Here is an 18,894-nt window from a genome sequence, read left to right as displayed (position 1 = left end):
ATTCACATACAAAAAATTTTAAATGTACACAATTAGAATGAAAATGCACTCTTTGACCATTCCAGATAACCATTGTGAATATGGTTGTACACGTCGGGTCTTTTTCTTCTATGCTGAGATGAATACATGAGTTTTTCTAAGGTGAATTCTCTTTCATAATCACTTTTTATCCAACAACATAGCATGTTGTTACATGACTATCATAATTTGGTCGGTTATTCCCGTTTTTCCACTTAAACACGTTGTTGGATAAATGTGAAGTCTTCATATCCATAATCATTTCCTTAATGTATGTTCCTAGATTGTGGAATTGTTGGGCAGATTGTATTCATAAAGTATTTTATAAAAAATGTGAATTGCCTAGTTTTCCTCTGGAAAATGTATGCTATCTGCGTTCTTACCAACAGTCTGCCGGTTTTCTTCCCCCATCCTAGCAAAAGACAAGACAGGGCTGGGGATTTAGCTCAGCGGCACAGCACCCGCACGGCAAGCGCAAAAAGATCGTGAAAAGATCTTTTCTAGAAAAGATCGTGAGTTCGATCCCCGGTACCGGAAAAAAAAAAAAAAAGACGAGACTTAAAGAAGTTCTGTAAAAACACTTTTGGCGTATTTGTGTTTTTTCTAAATAAGTACAAGTATCCTTTGGTTATTATTTTTTTCTTAATTATTGATAGCAAATCAGATAAGATAGCACTTCTTTCTTGTTCCACCAATTTGGTTATCTAAGTGAATAAGAGGTTGGAAGTTAGGACCTTCTTAAATTCTCGTATATCTGATTACCTTGAACAAATCACTTAACTTTCCTAAGGTACTGTTTTCTCAACTGTGAACTAGGGATTATGATGTGTTGGTCTTACTCCCCTTATAGAGTGGTTTTAAGAGTCAAATGACATTTATGGAAAGTACATTTAAACATACTTTGTCTTGTTGCTATTACTTTCTCTTGTGAAAATTTCAGAGCATAGAAGCATCTTGAGGTTCATAAAAATTTCAAGTAAATTTCTAAATTTAAAACTATTCTGTGATACCCTGTCCCCACACTATTTCACTTCTTAAGTTTGAAGTTTTATACTGCAGCCCTAGATCATATTCAAAACAGTATCAGGGGGCTAGTGGGTATATCTCAGGGATAGAGCATGTGCTTAGCATGTGCAAGGCCCTGGGTTCAGTCCCTGGCACTGCAAAAACAAAGGAGAAAAACAGTATCAAAGTTATGAAATTAGATGAACGATGAATCTGCACAAATGTTAAAAGAGCAAATATTTAATGGTACTGTATAAAGCTGAGGGGAGCAGATACAAAGCTAAATAAAACAAAAGTCCTTGAGCTCATAATAAATGCAACATAGTCCTTGTGCAGGCTACAGGCTACAGACTGTCCAGGCAGCTAGAGGGCATAAAAACGGCTTTCCAAATTTAGATGGTGATTTTAAATGTGGTGCAGCAGGTCAACTACTCTATAGAGTGTGCTAAAGCCCAGTTCTGCTGACTGAGCATCTGAGCAAGTGACGGGGCAGTCTCCACAGGCTCATTTTTCTGAAAGGAGTTGCAAGACGGGGCAGTGTCGGTATTGGACTCTTTCAGGTCCTTTACATGGGGCAGATACATAAAAGCTTTCTAAGTCTTGGTCTCTTCACCGGTGAGATAGGGGTAATTCCAGCTTGTGGGGGATTGAATGAGATAGTATTTGTACAGCACTTAGTGAAAACAGGAAGTAGTGACACTCAGGTGATCATTGTTCCCCACCGGAGCCTTAACTTCTCAGGGAAAGAAGCTAGGATTCTTCCAACTTTGTATTCCTAGTCCCTAGCAGTCACTGGCACTTAGTAATGTTTGGTAAATTAACATAACATAGAAAGTGACCACTGACAAAACCTCACTGTACCAATGAAGAGGATAATATGTAAATACAGAATGTTAGGAGAAATTGACTATATTACTTGGAATGTATTATTTGGACTATATTATTTTGAATTAAAAAATAAAAGTAAATATTGCACTAATTGGACCTGACTTATCTCTCCTATACTGTGATTGTTGTTCTATTTTAGTCCCTAATGTTAAGCAAATAGGCCCTCCTTATCAAGAATAAACTTCTCCAAGTTGGTCCCATTTCAAAACGTCCTCCTTATTGCTGCTAATCACCCTGTAGCCACCCAGTTTCTCTCTTCTCTTTCCCAGCATTTGCCGTGAAAGTCTCTCTTCTTGAAATACAGTATTCTCTTTTAGTTTCTGACTTTGTGTCCCAACATCCCCTCCTTCCTCTGAGTTTCTCTCGTTCTTTCCTTTGCTAGTTCCTCTTCCTTCAAAGGTTGATGTTCCTGCAGGCTTGGTACTTGTACTGTACCATATCTGGAATAATTTATTATTCCATGTTTGCAAGCTTCATAGAGTTCCCTGTGACACTCTCTGGGCCTGATGCTTTAATGGGGTATTTCGTTAATAACTTTCTATATTTCTTCTGTGGAAATTGGTTTGTTTAAGCTTTTTAATTCTGATGGGTAAATTTTGGAGACTTGTATTTTTTTAAAAAGTACACTTTTCATCTGGGTTTTCAAATTTATTTGGTAGATATGTATGAAGTAACCTTACAATATTTCAATTTATTTTCTGTTTTGATGTTTATGGCCTCTATATCATTTCTTATTTGTTATTTTTCTGCTTTCTCCCATTTTTCCTAATCAAGAAAAATAGTATTGGAGAAAAGGGTGTAGCTTCGTGGTAGAGGGCTTTATCCTACCAAACAAACAAATGAAAAAGAAATGAGAACCAACATATGATAATTATGTAGTCATTTATTTTGTTTTTATGAAACTACAAAAATTTGGATTATTAATTACATTTATTTATAACCTTTCTTCCTCATTTTTAAATTTACTTTTGTCTTTATTATTTTCTACCATGTGCTTTTCTTGTTTAACTTTTCTGTTGTTGTTTTGTTTTTTGGTTTGGTTTGGTTTTTGAGCCAAGGTCTTGCTGTAGTCCAGGCTTGTTCTGAACTGTGGTGTCCAGGCTGGCCTCAAACTTCTGGCAATCCTCCTGCCTCAGCTTCCTGAGTGCTGGGATTGTAGGTGTGTGCCACCACACCCAGTTTACTTTGTTATTTTTAATTGTTTTTTTTTTAACCCTGGAAATGAATTTATTTTTGTTCTTTTATTTTCACTGATAAATATGTTTAGTGCAGTTAGTTTGCCTCTGATCACTGCTTTAAATGCATCTCATTGAACTTGATATTTGGTGTTTTCATTGTCATTATTTCTTTAAAAAGCTATACTTTCACTTATGGACTCCCTAGGGGTTGTTTAATAGGAGGCTTTTAAATTTCTAGGATGATGGGCCTTTTAGTTTTTTATTTTTGTTAGTATAGTTTATAATATTTCTACTTCATGGAAATTACTAATGTTTGCTTTCTGACCTAACAAATGATTATTTTTGGTAAATGTGGCATGGTCACTTGAGAGGAAAGTATGTTCTCCAGCACAAGAGTCTAGAGTTTGATAAATATCTGTAAGATTAGCAGGGCATGGTGGCACACATCTGTAATCCCAGCTACTCAGGAGGCTGAGGTAGGAGGCTGGCGATTTGAAGGCCAAGGTGGGCAGTTTAGTAAGACATTGTCTCAAACTAAAAAGCACTGGGGATATGATTCAGTGGTAGAGCATTGCTGGATTTAATCCCCAGTATAAAAAAGATAAGATTTGTTCTATTGATTATGTCGTTTAGGTTTTCTGTCTTATTTTTGGTTTACTTAATAATGTCTTATAGAAAGAATGGCTATAAAGTCACTTATTTGTATGTCTTTTTTCTTTTTTGAGACAAGTTATGTGTATTTTATTGTAATTGCTTTCTTTTGAGAGATGTATATTTTGTTCTTTTATTTAAAAATAGGATGGTATATGGGTATTTAAGGTTTTTATTTTTGTGCTAAGGGTTTACCTTTGTATTTACCCATCTTTAAATACCCTGAGTTCTGTTTGCTTGTTTGTCTTGTATGCAAGAATTCCATATCCACTTCCAGTTCTTTCTTGCTCAAGAACTTGGAATGCCAGTTAGTTGCTGTGGCCATGAGAATGATCCATGCTTAGTCTGCACAGGTCTGGCCTCCCTTTCCCTCTTGTCTGCTGCTTGCGGTCTCGTTCTTTGGGCTCTGACTAGGTGTAGTTCTGTGCTGGAAGAGTGGCTTTTATGTCGCAACATTTGTAAGCGATATATTTGCATTTAGACGCCATACACTGCCTACACAACTCGCCCATTCAAAATGTACGGTTCAGTGGCTTTTAGTATAGAATTGTCCAGTCATCATTATGTCTAGTTTTAGAACATTTTCTTCTCCCTGAAAAGAAACCCTATAGCCGTTAGCCATCAGTCTTTTTTTTTTTTCTTGCCTTTTTGAGACAGGGTCTCACTTTGTAGTTCACACTTTCCTTGAGCTCACTTTGTATCCCAGGCTGGCCTGGAACCCCCAATGTTCCTCTTGCCTCAACCTCCCAATCCTCCTGCCTCAGCCTGCCGAGTGCTGGTATTACAGGCATGCGCCACCATGCCGGGCTAGCCATCAATCTTCATAGCCCCTTCTCTCTCCCCACCCAGCAGCCAATCTTTTTGTATCTGTTGATTTGCCTATTCTGGATATTTCTCCTAAATGGTATCATATAACATGGTCTTTCGTTACTGGCTTTTTCCACTTAGCGTAATGTTTTGAAGGTACATCCATGTTACGTATCTGTACTTCATTCCTCCTTATGGTCAAACAGTCTTTCGTTGTATGGGCATATCACATTTTGTTCATTCATTTTTTTGATATATTTGGTTTATGTCTACCTTTTGGCTGTTATGAATATGCTCTTACGGATGCTTGTATACAAGTTTTTACATGAGCATATTTTCCTTTCTCTATTCCTAGGCGTAGAATCGTTGGGCATATGGTAACACTGTGTTTAACTTTTTGAGAAACTGCCAAACTGCTTTCCATAGTGACACCATTTTACATTCTCACCAGCAGTGTATGAGGATTCGATTATCTCTACATCCTTGAAACAGTTATTGTTATGTTTTGGGTTTTTGCGTTTTGTTGGTACTGAGAATCGAACTCACAACCTCATGCTTGCCAGGCAGGCACTGTGCTGCTGAACTATGTCCTCAGCCTATGTTTTTTGAAATTATAGTTGTCCTTATTGGTGTGAAGCAGCTTACGTTATGGTTTTGAGTTGCATGTCCCTAGTGACTAGTGATGTTATGTGCTAATTTTATATCTTTTTAGAAGAAATACCTATTCATATCCTTCGTCCTTATTGCGTGTATGTGTGTGTGTGCAGGTGTGTGCATGTGTGTGTATATATAGGTGTGTTGTGTGGTACTGGGATTTGAACCCAGGGACCTTCTCACAGAGATGTAGCCCCACTCTCTTTATTTTTATTTTTTTATTGTGAGGCAGTATCTTGCTAACTTGTCAGACTTGCAGTCCCCTGCCCCGGCCTTCCAAGTAGCTAGGACGATAGGTGCACACTACTGCAGCTGGCTCTTTTGTCTATTTTTAAATTTGATTATATTTGTTATTGTGTTGTAGGTATTCTTTATGTATCCTGACATTGAGCATATTTAGGGTGGTATCACTTTAGATGTTCTTTATATATTTTGTATTTCGTTTTATTTTGTTTTTGTACTGGGAATTAAACTCAGGACCTTGCACTTAGCAGACAGGCACTTGTTCCGCTGGGCTATGTCCCCGGCCCTCTTTATATATTTTGAATACAGGCCTTCATGATATAAATGATTGGTAAAACATGTTCTCTCATTCTTTGGGTTGTCTTTTCACTTTCTTAGTGGCATCCTTCACAACATAAACATTTTAAATTTCGATGATACCAAGTTTATATATTTTTTATTGCTTATGTTTTCAGTGTCATGTCTTTTTAGAAACCATTGCATGGTCCAAGGTTACAAAGATTATTTATCCTTATGTTTTCTTCTGAGTTTTGTAGATTTACTGTGTACTACATTTAGGCCTTTGACCTATTTTGAACTAATTTTTATTTATGGTGTGAGGTATGGCCAAACTGTATTCTTTTGCTGATGATTAACCAGTTGTCTCAGCATTTGTGTTGATTTGTTTACTCTCTTAATATCTGGTTACTTGTTTTTTTCTCCCCAGTATGTTTTAAATTCACTTATTACCTAGATAGGAGTAAAGCTATTTCAGTTATTTCTCTGTCCTTCTCTCATTTTTTAGTTGCAATTTTTGTACCACCACAAAATGTAACAATTTCACATTAATCTTTTACCTAGTTTTGTTGTTGTTTTGAGATAAGGTCTTGCTATGTAGTTCAGGCGGGCCTTGGATTCCTGGCGATTCTCCTGGCTGGGCCAAGCCTGCCTAGGCCTACATATGTTAAATGCTCAGGCCTTTTGCTGACTTTTCCTAGTCACTCTTTGGCTGAGTGAAGCTCATCCTCTAACAGATTTCTTAGAAAGGGCTAGGAAGTACCAAAGTCCCTGCATTCTTTTTTCTCTTTTTTGGTTTTTTTTTTTTTTTTATTGTTCCGGGAACCGAACTCACAACCTTGCGCTTGCCAGGCAGGTGCTGTGCTGCTGAGCTAAATCCCCAGCCCCAGTCCCTGCATTCTTGAATGCTGAAAACTTTTTCTGTCACTGTGGTATTTGAAGGATGTCTTAGTTAATATAAAATCCTTGGTTCACACTTCTTTTCATTGAGTTATTTTCAAAATGTTTTGTTATTTATCTTGCTTTATAGTTTAGTTTTGAAAAATCTTATGCTGATGCAATTTTTAAATTTATGTTATTTATTCTTTTCTGTTGTAATCTTTTCTTGTTGTTGTTTGTTGTTTTGGGGTTTTGCTATGTAGTTCAGGCTGGCATTGAACTCACTGTGTAGTCAGGCTGGTCTGAAACTCATGGTGATCCTCCTGCCTGAACTGCCCGAGTGCAAGGAATACAGACATATGTCACCAGGCACGGCTTTTTTTTGGGGGGGGGCAGGGGCTGGACGTCTTGATGGTTTTATCTTTGAAATAAAAGTTTACTAGGCTATGTTTCAGAGTTGATTGTTCTAAATTCATATTCCTTAGGTACCTGGTGTACTCTTAAATGTGTAGATTAGGATATTTCAAGTATTTTTTCATTTCTAGAAGGTTTTCTGGAAGTAGTTTTAAAAATTAGCTCAATTTATTGTTTGAGTTGTCTTCAGGGAATATAGTAGTATAAATATTTCTTTTTTTTTTTTTAACCTGTCTCCTATTTCTGATGGTTTCTGTCTGATACTTTTTCTCTTCTTCCTCCCTCAGTGTCATTTTTATTTTTTGGTTGTTGTCCTGTCTTCTTTCAATATACTCTACTAACTTTTCATTTGAGTTTACTATTCTTTGAGCACTTTGTAATTTTTTCTTTACTTTTTTAAATAATTTAGTCTTTTTCTCCCATTTTCCTCTGAGTTCAATTTTTAATTTTCATTTCTTCTTGGGTTTGTATGGGTTTTGATCTATTTTTCTGAAGGGGAAAGAGAGAGAGAGAGAGAGGAGGAACAGGGACAAAGAGAGTTTTACTCTGTGCTATGTAGTTCAAATTGATCTCAAACTCCTAGACTCAAGTAATCCTTTTGCCTCCTGATTGCTGGGGCTACAGGCACTTGCCACCATACTCAGCCTGGTGTAGTTTTGTTCTTAGTTTTTAATTTCTGAATCAATGTTGTTTTAAAAATAGTCTCAAATGATTTAGAGTATATAGTATTTAATTTTCTTTGGAGTACAGTTCTGCTTGATGGTATTTTGGAGAGTAATTTTCCACAAGTGGGTTTGTTTTTTTTTTGAGATAGGGTTTCACTAAGTCACTGAATTGCCTGGCTGGGCTGAAACTTGGCTATCCGTCAGCCTCACCCTCTTAGAATGTGGAGATTATGGGTGTGTACTGTCATTCCCACCTGAAAAATTGTTTTTCTGCTTTCTTGCCAATATGGGTGCCATCTAACTTTAAAATTTTTGCAAATTTCACAAATATGAAGTAGTTTCTTGTCCTTTTATTCCTGAACTCCTAGTAGGGTTGAGTATCTTTTCATATGTTTGTGGGACATTTCTGTTTCCTCTTTGTTGGAAACTGGAAGGATGGGGCTACCATCTACCAGGATGGAGCAGACTGAGGAAGAACCTAGTTTGCAGGGAGCTCAGGGGTTTACTCTTGGGCATGTTTACAGCATCCAGTGGGCTGCTGGATATGCAAGACTGGAGTGCAGAGGATAGGTGGGGGCTAGAGATATAATTGGGGGGGTGCCAGTATTTAAAGCTGGGAAACTGAATGAAAGTATACTAGGGAGAGTGTAGACAGTGAGAGGCGTAAAGGCTGAAGTCACCGGTTGATTGGGTTCATTAAAAGGGTTAGGCTTCCAGACTGCAAGTCCCACAGGGCTGCAGGGCGCCCCCTTGCTGGCTGCCCACCGGGTCTCACTGGAGAGAGAAGACGACAGACGTGGCCGTGGCAAGGACAAGTGCAGTGAGCAGCAGTTCATGTTGTTGCCCCAGTCCCATATCCAGGTCATCATCAAGGGTTCCCCCGATGTGTCCAGCATCAGCCATGAAGCGCTGCTGCTCACGGCCAAGGCCACGGAACTCTGTGTTCAGTATCTAGCCACCTATTCCTACAGACATGGAAGTGGAAAAGACAGCACTGACTTACCGTGATTTAGCTAATACTGCAGAGGAATCAGAAACTTTCAGTTTCTTGCAGATATATTACCAAAGAAGATTTTAGCTGATAACTACCTGAAAATGCTTAAGGAGAAGAAGAAAGATGATGAGGTGACGAAAGTGACGTTGGTGGTGACGAAAGCGATGATGATGAAGCTGGGTCCTAAACCACAGAAGTCCTAAACCACAGCCTTCGAGCGTATTTCTGGAGAAGCACCATTTATCTGAAGCAAGCACGGCGCTGTGTGCTTTCCTCCCTTCGCTTTCCCAGCGACTCCAGCACATTGCCTGCTTTTCTGGCAGAGACGGGCATCTCCCCCACCTGCACTGTAACGAACCGCAGGGAGAGTGACTCGACAGCATCCTTTGACAAGGCCCATCCGCAGCTGGAGGCCATCAGGAGAGAATCCTGTACCCAGGGCGCTGCAGCTAATCTGGGCTCCGAGCGGGATGGGCAGAGACCACTGTGCTTCCCTTTGGAACTTGCAGGCAGACTTTGAAGAGCTTCTGAATAGTGTACAAATTTATATGTATGTTCTGAAATTATTTCTTGTAAACAGCTATATTTAGTTTTAGCTAAATATGCAGTTTATAAGTAATATGTTACCTTTGAATTTTTGTATGTAAACGACCTCACAGTTCAAAAAATCTTTATTGTGAAGATAGATGCTTTCCTTTCCACAGTAAAATGCTTTATGGAACGAGTTTTAAGGCCCTCTATTGTTCTAGTGCCTTAGTCACTGCCTGAGCATTTAGTGAAAGTTAAAAACGGGCATTTCTGGGCGGGAATGTAGCTCAGTGGTAGTGTGTTCTTAGCAAACGCAAGGCCCTGGGGTAGATCCCCAGCACCAAAACAGCAACAGCAGAAACCATTATTATTCCCAGAGAAAAATTGCAAGTGAGATTATCAACTAAAATACAGAAAAGAACTATTACCAGTTGGGTGCTGTGGTACACACATGTAATCCCAGCACTTTGGGAGGCTGAGGTAAGAGAATTGTGAGTTCGAGTCCCATCTGGACAATTTAGTGAGACTCTGCCTCAAAATAAAAAAAATAGTTTAAAAAAGGTCTGTGTATATTGTTCAACATAAAGACCCAGGGTTCAATCTGCAGTATCACCACCACCCAAAAAAGTTACCTCTGCATAAACACATTGTTCTTAAAAAAATATTTTGTATGTTGAAGATACTTTTCATCTTTCTGTTCTTTGCTTTAAACCCCTAGTAATTGTTTTTGCTGTCTACAAGAGAAAACTGTTAAGCTTTATTATATTTTTTTCTGCATAGGTAAATATTTGATTCCATCTTTTCAGTATACCTGTCTTTATTTTTAAAAAGTTAAAATTTATACCTAGGTGTGATGGCGCATGCCTATGGTCTCACCACTCAGGAGGCTGAGGCAGGAGGATTGCCAAGAGTTCAAGACCAGCCTGAATTACATAGGGAGACCCTGTCTCAAGAAAACCCAGAACAAATGGTTAGAAATTTATGTCAGTAAAATCATACTTTTTGGTCTCAAGGCTGAATTTTGACAAATGCATAGTTTTATGTTTTTTTAGCTAGTCTCACTTTATTGCCCAGGGTGGCCTCAAACTTGTGATCTTCCTGCCTTAGTTTCCTGAGTAGCTGGGATTGTAGGTGCCTGCCATCATGCCCAGATACAAATGCACCAAGTAGTACACCGAACATCCAGAATACTCACTTATGCCAACTGTAGTTAGTCTCTACCCCTAGTTCCTGGCAACCACTGATGTTTTCTGTATCTCTTGGTTTTTTAAAAAAATAATTAATAAAATATTTAAAAATTGAAAAAAAGGAGTTGGGTTGATGAGTAGTGGAGATGAAGAGAAACCACCAAAGGAGGCAGAAGGAATTTTTATGGAGGTAGGAGGAAAACCCAGCAAATGTGATATTCTGGAATCTAAGTGGAGAAAGTGTTTCTAGAAGGAAAGTGTGTCAGATGTTACTAGTAGGTCAAGGACGGAAAGGAGAAGGGTGAGGAGAAATGACCATTGGATTTGGCAACATGGACTTCATTAGTGATCTCTTGGCTAGAACAGTTTGGTATGGCGTTAGGCTGGAAAGCCAGTGGGTAAGAGATCAAGCAAGAAAGGGATGAGAAAAATTAGTGATAATGACTTGGCATACAGGCATCCCTGTTTTTTTTTTTTTTTTTTTTTTTGGTTTTTCTCCGGTACCGGGAACCGAACTCAGGCATCCCTGTTGAAGAATTTAGTTGTCAACGGAAAAGTAGTGCAGGAGTCTGGCGGGGCATGGTTTCAGAGGGATGGGAGAAGTGTACAAAGTTATATGATAACAGAAAGGATGTAATAGAGAGGAGGAAGGGGTGTTATGGGAGAAAAGGGAAATTTGTAGAGCAGAGTCCTTAGGTGGGTAAGGGAATATATCCAATGCAGGCCTGGTAAGATTGGCCTCTTCATGAGGGAGGGTGCAGGGTGCTAGGGATTGAATCCAGATCCTTCACCCTAAGCTATTTCCCCAGCCCTTTTTTATTTTTTATTGTGAGACAGGCTGTCACTAAGTTGCCTGAGCTGGACTTGAATTTGTGATCCTACTGCCTCAGGATCTCAGAGTGCTGGGGTTACAGGTTTGTGCCACTATACCCCGCTGGCCTCTTATTAATAGCACCCTCCTGGGAAGAGATGATCTTGCTGTCCAGACATCTCCTTTCCATGTTCAGCAGCAGACAGATTCATTCACTGCTCTTGACCCTTTCAGTTCCCTTTGAAGTAGCAGTATAATTGATTTTGTCTTCCATTACTGACATCTACTCCCCAGTTACAAACCGTACTGGTTTCAGTCTTTCCTCTCTATTTCTCTTAAGGTTCTGGTCCCTCTCATTAACTTTGCTGGTAAAAAGTAAGTTAGTTTAAATCAGCAATCAGCAAATTTTCTGTAAAGGGCCACAGAGTAAATATTTTACACATTGTAGGCCATGTGTAATTTCTGTTGTGGCTTCTCCTTTATCTTCATCTTTGTTTTCATCTTCTTCCCTAATGCTAAGTGAAATAAATCAGATACAGAAGGTTAACTATCACATGGCTTCTCTTATAGGAGAAACTCTATATAAATAATTTAAAGAACAAACTAAAAAATGAAAGAAACAAGAAGATAGACTTTGTGGAGATGGGAAGGGGGCCTGGGGACAGGAGGAGATGGGAAGAAGAGAAGGGGAAAGGGGAATTAAAAAGATCAAGACGTGATATGTGTACCAGTGCTCCATGATGACTATATTCAGTATGTATCACAAACGTATACCAATAAAAACTTATTTAAAATATAAAAATCATTCATAGTTCAGACTGTACATTTAAATTAACCCTCCTCTCTTAAGCTTCTGAACCAGTATTTCTATCAGCCGATGCATACCAAGCAATTGCTAAGTTAGTTTTAAAAATACCACTTTATTGAGTTATAATTTACAGTTGTAAAGTGTGTTATTCAGTGGTGTTTAGCAGGTTTACAGAGTTGTGCAACCATTTCCATAATATCTGATAATTTTAGAACAGTTTCATCACCCCAAAGCTAACCTTTTTTTTTTTTTTACAGCTGTGAGTTATAATTTATGTGCAGTAAAACACCCTTTTTTGAGTAGATAGTTTGAATGTTTATAAAGTTAACTTTAACAACCAAAAGAAAACATTTTTATGAATACTTTTTATCATGTGCGATGTATATTACTATGCAAACATTTTATCTCAATTGATTGCCACCCTCCCTATACCCCAAACTAGTGGTTCAGAAGTCCTTGGACCAACCACAACCACATCACCTGGGAACTTGCTACAAGTGGGGTCTGCTCTGGGGTAGGGTCCAGCAGTCTGTGTTTTGACAATCTCTCCAGGTAATTTCAATGTACAGTAAATGTGAAAATCACTGTTCTGAGGTGTGGAATTGCTGAGCTGTGAGATATTGGCATGTTCAACTTTGTGTTCAGTACTACCAAATTGCTACCTAACTGGTTATACTTGTATATATTCAACTAGCAATATATGAATGTTCCTGTTGTTCTCCATCCTTGCCAACACTCCAGAATGAGCAATTTAAATAATTGTTCTGGTCATCTGATGGGTGTAAAAGGACTATGATCTTAATTTGCATTTTCCCAATTATTAATAAGGTTGAATATCTCATACATTCTTAGGTTAAATTTTGTGTTCTATGATGTGCTATTTGAAATCTTTTGCCTTTTGGAGTAAATAAACACAATATATTGAAGTAACTGTAGAACAAACAGAATTCCTAAGGAAGAGAGAAACTTAGGAGAGGGGTCAAGGGAAGATTCCTAGGGGGGATGATAATCAATCAGTTCTGAAAGAACAGTGATTTGTTAGATTGAGACAAGGCCATCTATGTTTTAGAAACAGCAGATCTGATCAGACAAAGCTAGTAGGGTGTGTGGAAAAAAAACAGACACATAAAACTAGGAAAAAGGTAGAAAGCAACTAGATGTCTACATTTTAAATTTGTTTAATCTTTTACTGATTATTGGACATTTGGGTTATAATCAGTTTGGCTGGGTTATTCTTTCTTTCCTATTTTAAAGCTGATAGAAACATTTTAGTATATGCATAACTGTTTCTTTTTCCTTTTAAATTATTTTCTTAAGCTTAACTGAAATTACTAGATTAAAGGAAGGAAAGTATGATTAGTTTAATAGTTTCTTGCCTGTTTCAAGATTAACTTTCATTAGTAATTAGGGAAATGTAAACCAAAACAACAGCATGATACCATGTTATATTCACCTCTGTGGCACTGCTGGTGGTTATAGCCCTCATGGCTTTTGTCTTGGACTGCCTTTGATCACTCCTTGTGACTCTCCTCAGACATCCCAAGTTCCTGGCTTCTCCAACTTTCTAGGGTATCCACTGTACTTTTGGCTTCATTCACAGCTTCACACTCTGTCATCTCAGGAGCATAATGCCTGGCCTCCCAGGCCTTCTACTGATATCTTGGTGGAAGCTTTCTTGATCCCACAACTCTTGCATTCTGCATGTGCATAAAACAGGCACCATGTGGATGACACCAAGGTCTGGCACCAGCTTGAATAGTAACTGAGCCCTTTTGTATCTTGCTGGTGGTTGCAGAAGCCTCTGTTTGGATGGCTGAGCATGCTGAACTGAATTCTAGGGAATCAATTCACATTCCCTAGGCTGCTTCTGTTCTGGAGCATGGTGCCCTGAGGCTCTCTTCTCAAAAAAAGTCTTTCACTTTTCCACCCTTGAGTCTACAAAAGATGGGGTCTTTTAGATTCCTTCAGTGGTCTCAAGATATCCTTTGTATTGTTCAGATACAGAATATTTGGCGTTTTTGTAATGCTGACCTCTACTTCATCTTTGCAGGATCCAATGTTATTGAAACTTCATTTCAGGCCAGACTCTAAACTTGTAAAATCATTCAGGTATGCCTTTTGCTCTTGATTCTCAATGTAGAGTTGGCTAGAAGCCTCAAACAGTACTCAAGACACAGCCTGAATGTTTGGCTGTCTTGAAATTTCCTCTGCCAGATTAATTAATCCACTACTCTTATCTCAGTCTTCTGCAAAGTCTCAGGACGTGAGCAAAATGCAGACAAATTTTCTGCCAGAGCATAACATGCATTGTCTGGAGTCCAATTGCTGATGGAGTCCTTCTTCCCGAATGAAACCTCATGAACCTGGTCTTTTCTGGCTGCATTACTGTCAACATTCTGGTTTTCTGAGCTCCAACCACAATCTGCCGTCAAGCTTGGCTCACAGCATTATAGGGCTGCTTCTCCAGCTGGCATCTCCAAACCTTTCTAAACTCTCCCATAAGCCAGTTCCAAAGGCTCTGAACCACATGGTCAGGTAATGTCACAGCAGTGACCCCACTTCTTATACCAAAATCTGTCTCACTTTCTCACTTCTGAGACACAATACCTGACACCCACAAGTTAGAAGAGGTTTGTTTGGGCTCATAGTTTGTAGAGGTTTTAGTCCATAGTCTGGCTCCAAGGCAGGGTGGCATAGCAGAGGATCATGGCAAAGGAGAAAAAACTCATGTCATTGCAAAGAGGAATCATAGAGATCAAAGGAGAGAGGGAAGATGTAGACCCTTCCAGGTCACGCCCCCAGTGGCCCACCTCCTCCAACCAGGTTTCACCTAGTAGCACATTTAGCTATAAACTCATCAGTGGACTAATCGCCTGATAGAGTATCATATCCCCATTATTTAGTCACTTCCCAAAGTCTAACTTCTGAGCACATAAAGCATTGGTCAGGACATCTAGGTATAAACCATAACAGAGGCTGTATTACTGATTATTTGTTGACTGAGGGCAATAATTTTCAAAGCTCCTAGGGGTGTAGAACCCCAGAGGGGACTACTTAATTATAGTATCATACTGAGGACTACTAAGATATAAGTAACAGTTAGTATAGACGCTCCTAATTATGTATTTTTAAAATTCAGTTTTTAGAACTCTCAGTTTTTTAAGAATACCTAAAATACTTACTTTTAAAACTTACTTATTTGGGTTGGAGGATGTAGCTTAGTGGTAGAACATATGACTAGCATGTGTGAGGCCCTGCATTTGGATCCCAGCAACAAAAAAGCATTTGATGTTACTTATTTTAGCATAAAATCAGAAACAAAGTAAATGTCTAATAATGCTTAAATTTCCAGTAAATTTATCTGATGAAAAGTTATGCAGTAATTAATACTTATAATTAGGAATTAAAATTTTTATACTCTATTTTTAAAAAAGGATGTCAGAGCTGGGCATGGTGGCGCACGCCTGTAATCCCAGCACTCAGGAGGCTGAGGCAGGAGGATCGTTGTGAGTTTGAGACCAGCCTGGGCTACAAAGTGAGCTCAAGGCCAGCCTGAACTGCATAGCAAGACCCTGTCTCAAAAAATAAAATAAAAATAAAAAGGATGTCCTATTACTGTATCCCTAAATATTCTGACTGTAATTATATGAAGAATTTATGGTCATGGCAAAAAACAGGAAGACAGTAATGGTTGCATTCAAATAAAGTAATTCTGGGTACTTTTCCTCTTTTCAGAATACTAATTTAGCAGCTGTTAACCCTCTTTGCCCAAAAATAAGACCTAGCCAGAAAATAACCTTGAAAACCAGAAATCTTTTTTGGACCAAGTTTTTGAAATCTGATATATATTTTATACTTATAGCACATCTCAAGGTAGTCTCACCATGCTTTTTACATTTTTAGGGGATTATTTTTTAAGAAAAAAAGTAATAGTTTTGACAGAAACATTATATAGCCTACAAACCCTAAAATAGTTATAATGTGGTCCATCAGAGAAAAAAATTTCTGATACCTGATTTTATTCATTTTGTCTTGACAACATTTGAGTAAGGTAGGTGTTATTACTATAATCCCCATTTTACGGCTGGGGAAATGAGGCACAGAGGGGTTAAGTAACTTTCTCTAGGTAGCATTCATTGTGTTGTAGAGCAGAGTGGAAACTCTATCTACAAACTTGCTAATATTGTGTTTCTTTGCAGTATAAAAAGTGCATAGTGGCTCACGTGTCAAAGGATGGCATGGTCACGATCTCGATCCCCCAGGTGGAAACACAGGTGAGCAGTTTGTACTTTAGCAGAGTAAGCTTGAATTTGGGACGTGCTATTATTTTGAAATTCACCACTACTAGTAAAAAACTTTTTTAAATAAATGCATAGGACCTGGTTATTCATGGTGGAGGTTGTGGTAGAGGTTGTATTTCTATATTCTAACTGATAGCTTTGTTTAACTATGGCTAGGAGCTAGAATTTATTTATAGTAAAAAATACAGTAGCCATAGCAGGAGGGTGACAAACATCTTTGAGAGTGTCACAGTGTTTAGATTAGTGTGTGGTTTAGAGCTCTTCAGTATGTAGTTCATTTCATATTTTTCATGATCAGTATTTTTGAAAAGATTTAGGGTTAGAAAATAAGGAGTTTCCTATTTCTTAATCATGGCAGAATAATAGTTTTGAATAGCTCAATTGTAGTTCAGCTCTCCACTTCTGATGGATGGTATCAATAGTATATGTAATTAGGTAGAAACACTTCAACCAGTTTTTATTGTACACCTGCTTTCTGGGCCTCAGCAAGCGCACAGGCTGCTGGGGAGATTGCTAGCTATGGCAGCAGGAAAAATGCACTATTACTGGTTGGGACAAAGCATTCTTCATCTACAGGGGAGAAAAAATTCTGCTTTTGTAGAGGAAAGTCCTTAAAGAAGAAATTTTGGTTCAACATTTAAGGATGGGTAAAATTATGGGTAAAATTTCTAAAGGCAGGAAGAATGAATAAAGTATTCCAGTGAAGAACAAAGGCTTAGAGCATGTAAATGTGACTCGTTTGTTTTAGGAATTAAAATGACCACAGTTACGTACACCAGAAGCAGACCAAGATCTTCACGTTAATGTAACTTGGCCACTGTGCTTGTTCATTTTGATAATGCAGTGACTAATCAATCCGTTCTTCAGCAGTTTTCATTTTGTAATTCACAAGACCAAACGTTAATGGGAGGACTTCAGAAATAAAAGAGAATGGAATGAAGCAAATGATTCAAACATGGAAGGTATCACGGAGGTCATTTTGTTTCACCTTTTTGTGTTAGGCTCTGGTGAGAGGTGCAGGAGACCCCAAAGTTTCCTGCCTGATACCCAGATTCCTTCTCTGGTTTCTTGGTCAAGCAAAATGTTTTGCCCTACTCGCAACCTAACTCATCAACCTGCCACAAAGCACTTCTGGGTCAGAGGTAAAGGTCTTTATTACTCATGGTATAGCAGGCATCTTGAGCTTCACGTTCCTGCCCTTCACCCTGCCCTCTGTGTCCTCTGAGGGCCAGCACTGCAGAAGCGCTGCCTGGGTGGATGCTGCGGAGCAGTGGGGTTGTGACACAGCTGAGAAACCTGAGTCCCCAATGCAAGCTGTGCGCAAATCCTCCCAGTCTTTGCCTTGGAGGAGACACTGTCCTATTATCCTGGGCAGCAAACAGATCAGCTCTCTGTCCCTAAGGGAGACCCTGTCTCTATTTCTAAGGCTGTTTGCCTTGCAATAAAACCTGTCAGTGCCTGCACTTACAAGGTATGCAGAACTCAGGAGCCTGGAGAACTGTCTACCAACAGACCCTCTGGATCTAGGACAGTGGTGGCGAACTTATGGTTTGTGTGACACAGCAGGCACACCGAGCCCTCTCTGTTGGCACGTGAGCCAAGTCACCCCTGCAGCCGAGCATCAGATAATAGTTGTTTTTTCTAAACTAAAACCTCAGTGTTCAGATTTAATTGCACTGTTGGCACTTGGTGATAAAAAAGTGGGTTTTAGGTTGCAGTTTGGGCACTTGGTCTCTAAAAGCTTAACCATCACTGCTTTAGGATAACCACAAATGATAGCAGCAATCCAGCAGACTTCTCCAAAAGAAAGGGGTACTGTACAATAAAACACAAAATATAAAGTAAGGATTAAAGTAAGATCTTGGGTATTTCATCCAGTCTGGAAGACCTCTGCCTCTAGCTGCCAGCATTTCTCCTTAGTAGTGAAACCAATGGAATCTTCCAGGAAGTCCTCAGAGGCTCTAGTTGCTTCCCCTCCTGTGATGAAGTTAGCCAGCTGGCTGGTAGACTGCTTCACCTGAGTGATACTTGCCAGCATGTCTAGCTTGATGAGTGTAGCGGGCAATATTATATATATGTACCCATAGGTACTTGAGGGAGATAGATGCACCTCCTTCTCTGTATGGAGGGTATAGACTTGGCACTGAAACAAAAGAGATTCATGCATAGTTTCTCCAACTCTGAGGCAGCTCCTAAGGGTGTGATTAAAAAACCTGCAAGGGTAACTTCTTCATTATTTTAGAAGACATTAAGATTGAAATATTGGACAGGTCAGATGTGGGAAAGGTCCTTAGGTGCAAAATTGAATTTTTTTTTTTGGTCTTTTTGAGACAGGGTGTCACTATGGAGTTCAGACTGGTATTGAGCTCACTTTGTAGCCCAGGCTTGTCTCGAACTCTCAACGACCCTCCTGCCTCAGCCTACTGAGTGCTGGAATTACAGGCATATGCCACCACGCCTGGCTGCAAAATTGAATTTTATTGGGTTCTAGATAGTAGCATTGCTCTCTCCCAACTTTAAGGCTAATTTTCCTGGTATAGGAACTTTCCTTTTCAGTAGGAATATAAGGCCCCATGCTGGCAATGTC

General features: G+C 39.0%; 1 protein-coding gene across 6 annotated transcripts in view; it reads left to right on the top strand.

Annotated features, from left to right (window-relative positions):
* The window catches only part of LOC102004624 (chromosome unknown open reading frame, human CXorf23), a 52,081-nt gene that overhangs the window by 1,577 nt on the left and 31,610 nt on the right, over positions 1 to 18,894 (top strand). For 3 of the 6 annotated variants that reach the window (XM_005407800.2, XM_005407801.2, XM_005407799.2), the window contains exon 3: positions 16,206 to 16,280. In XM_005407800.2, the coding sequence (XP_005407857.1) occupies positions 16,240 to 16,280 (41 nt within the window). In that variant the 5' untranslated portion in view covers positions 16,206 to 16,239. Of the gene's footprint in view, positions 1 to 14,056; positions 14,116 to 14,258; positions 14,542 to 16,205; positions 16,281 to 17,177; positions 17,270 to 18,894 lie in introns of those variants that run through there. The other 3 variants (XM_013506299.1, XM_013506297.1, XM_013506298.1) reach the window with 3 other exon arrangements.

Source organism: Chinchilla lanigera, unplaced genomic scaffold (assembly GCF_000276665.1).
Source record: "Chinchilla lanigera isolate Chin_1 unplaced genomic scaffold, ChiLan1.0 scaffold00108, whole genome shotgun sequence".
In the NCBI taxonomy this organism is placed as follows: Eukaryota; Metazoa; Chordata; class Mammalia; order Rodentia; family Chinchillidae; genus Chinchilla; species Chinchilla lanigera.
This window is presented reverse-complemented; position numbering and strand designations above follow the sequence as displayed.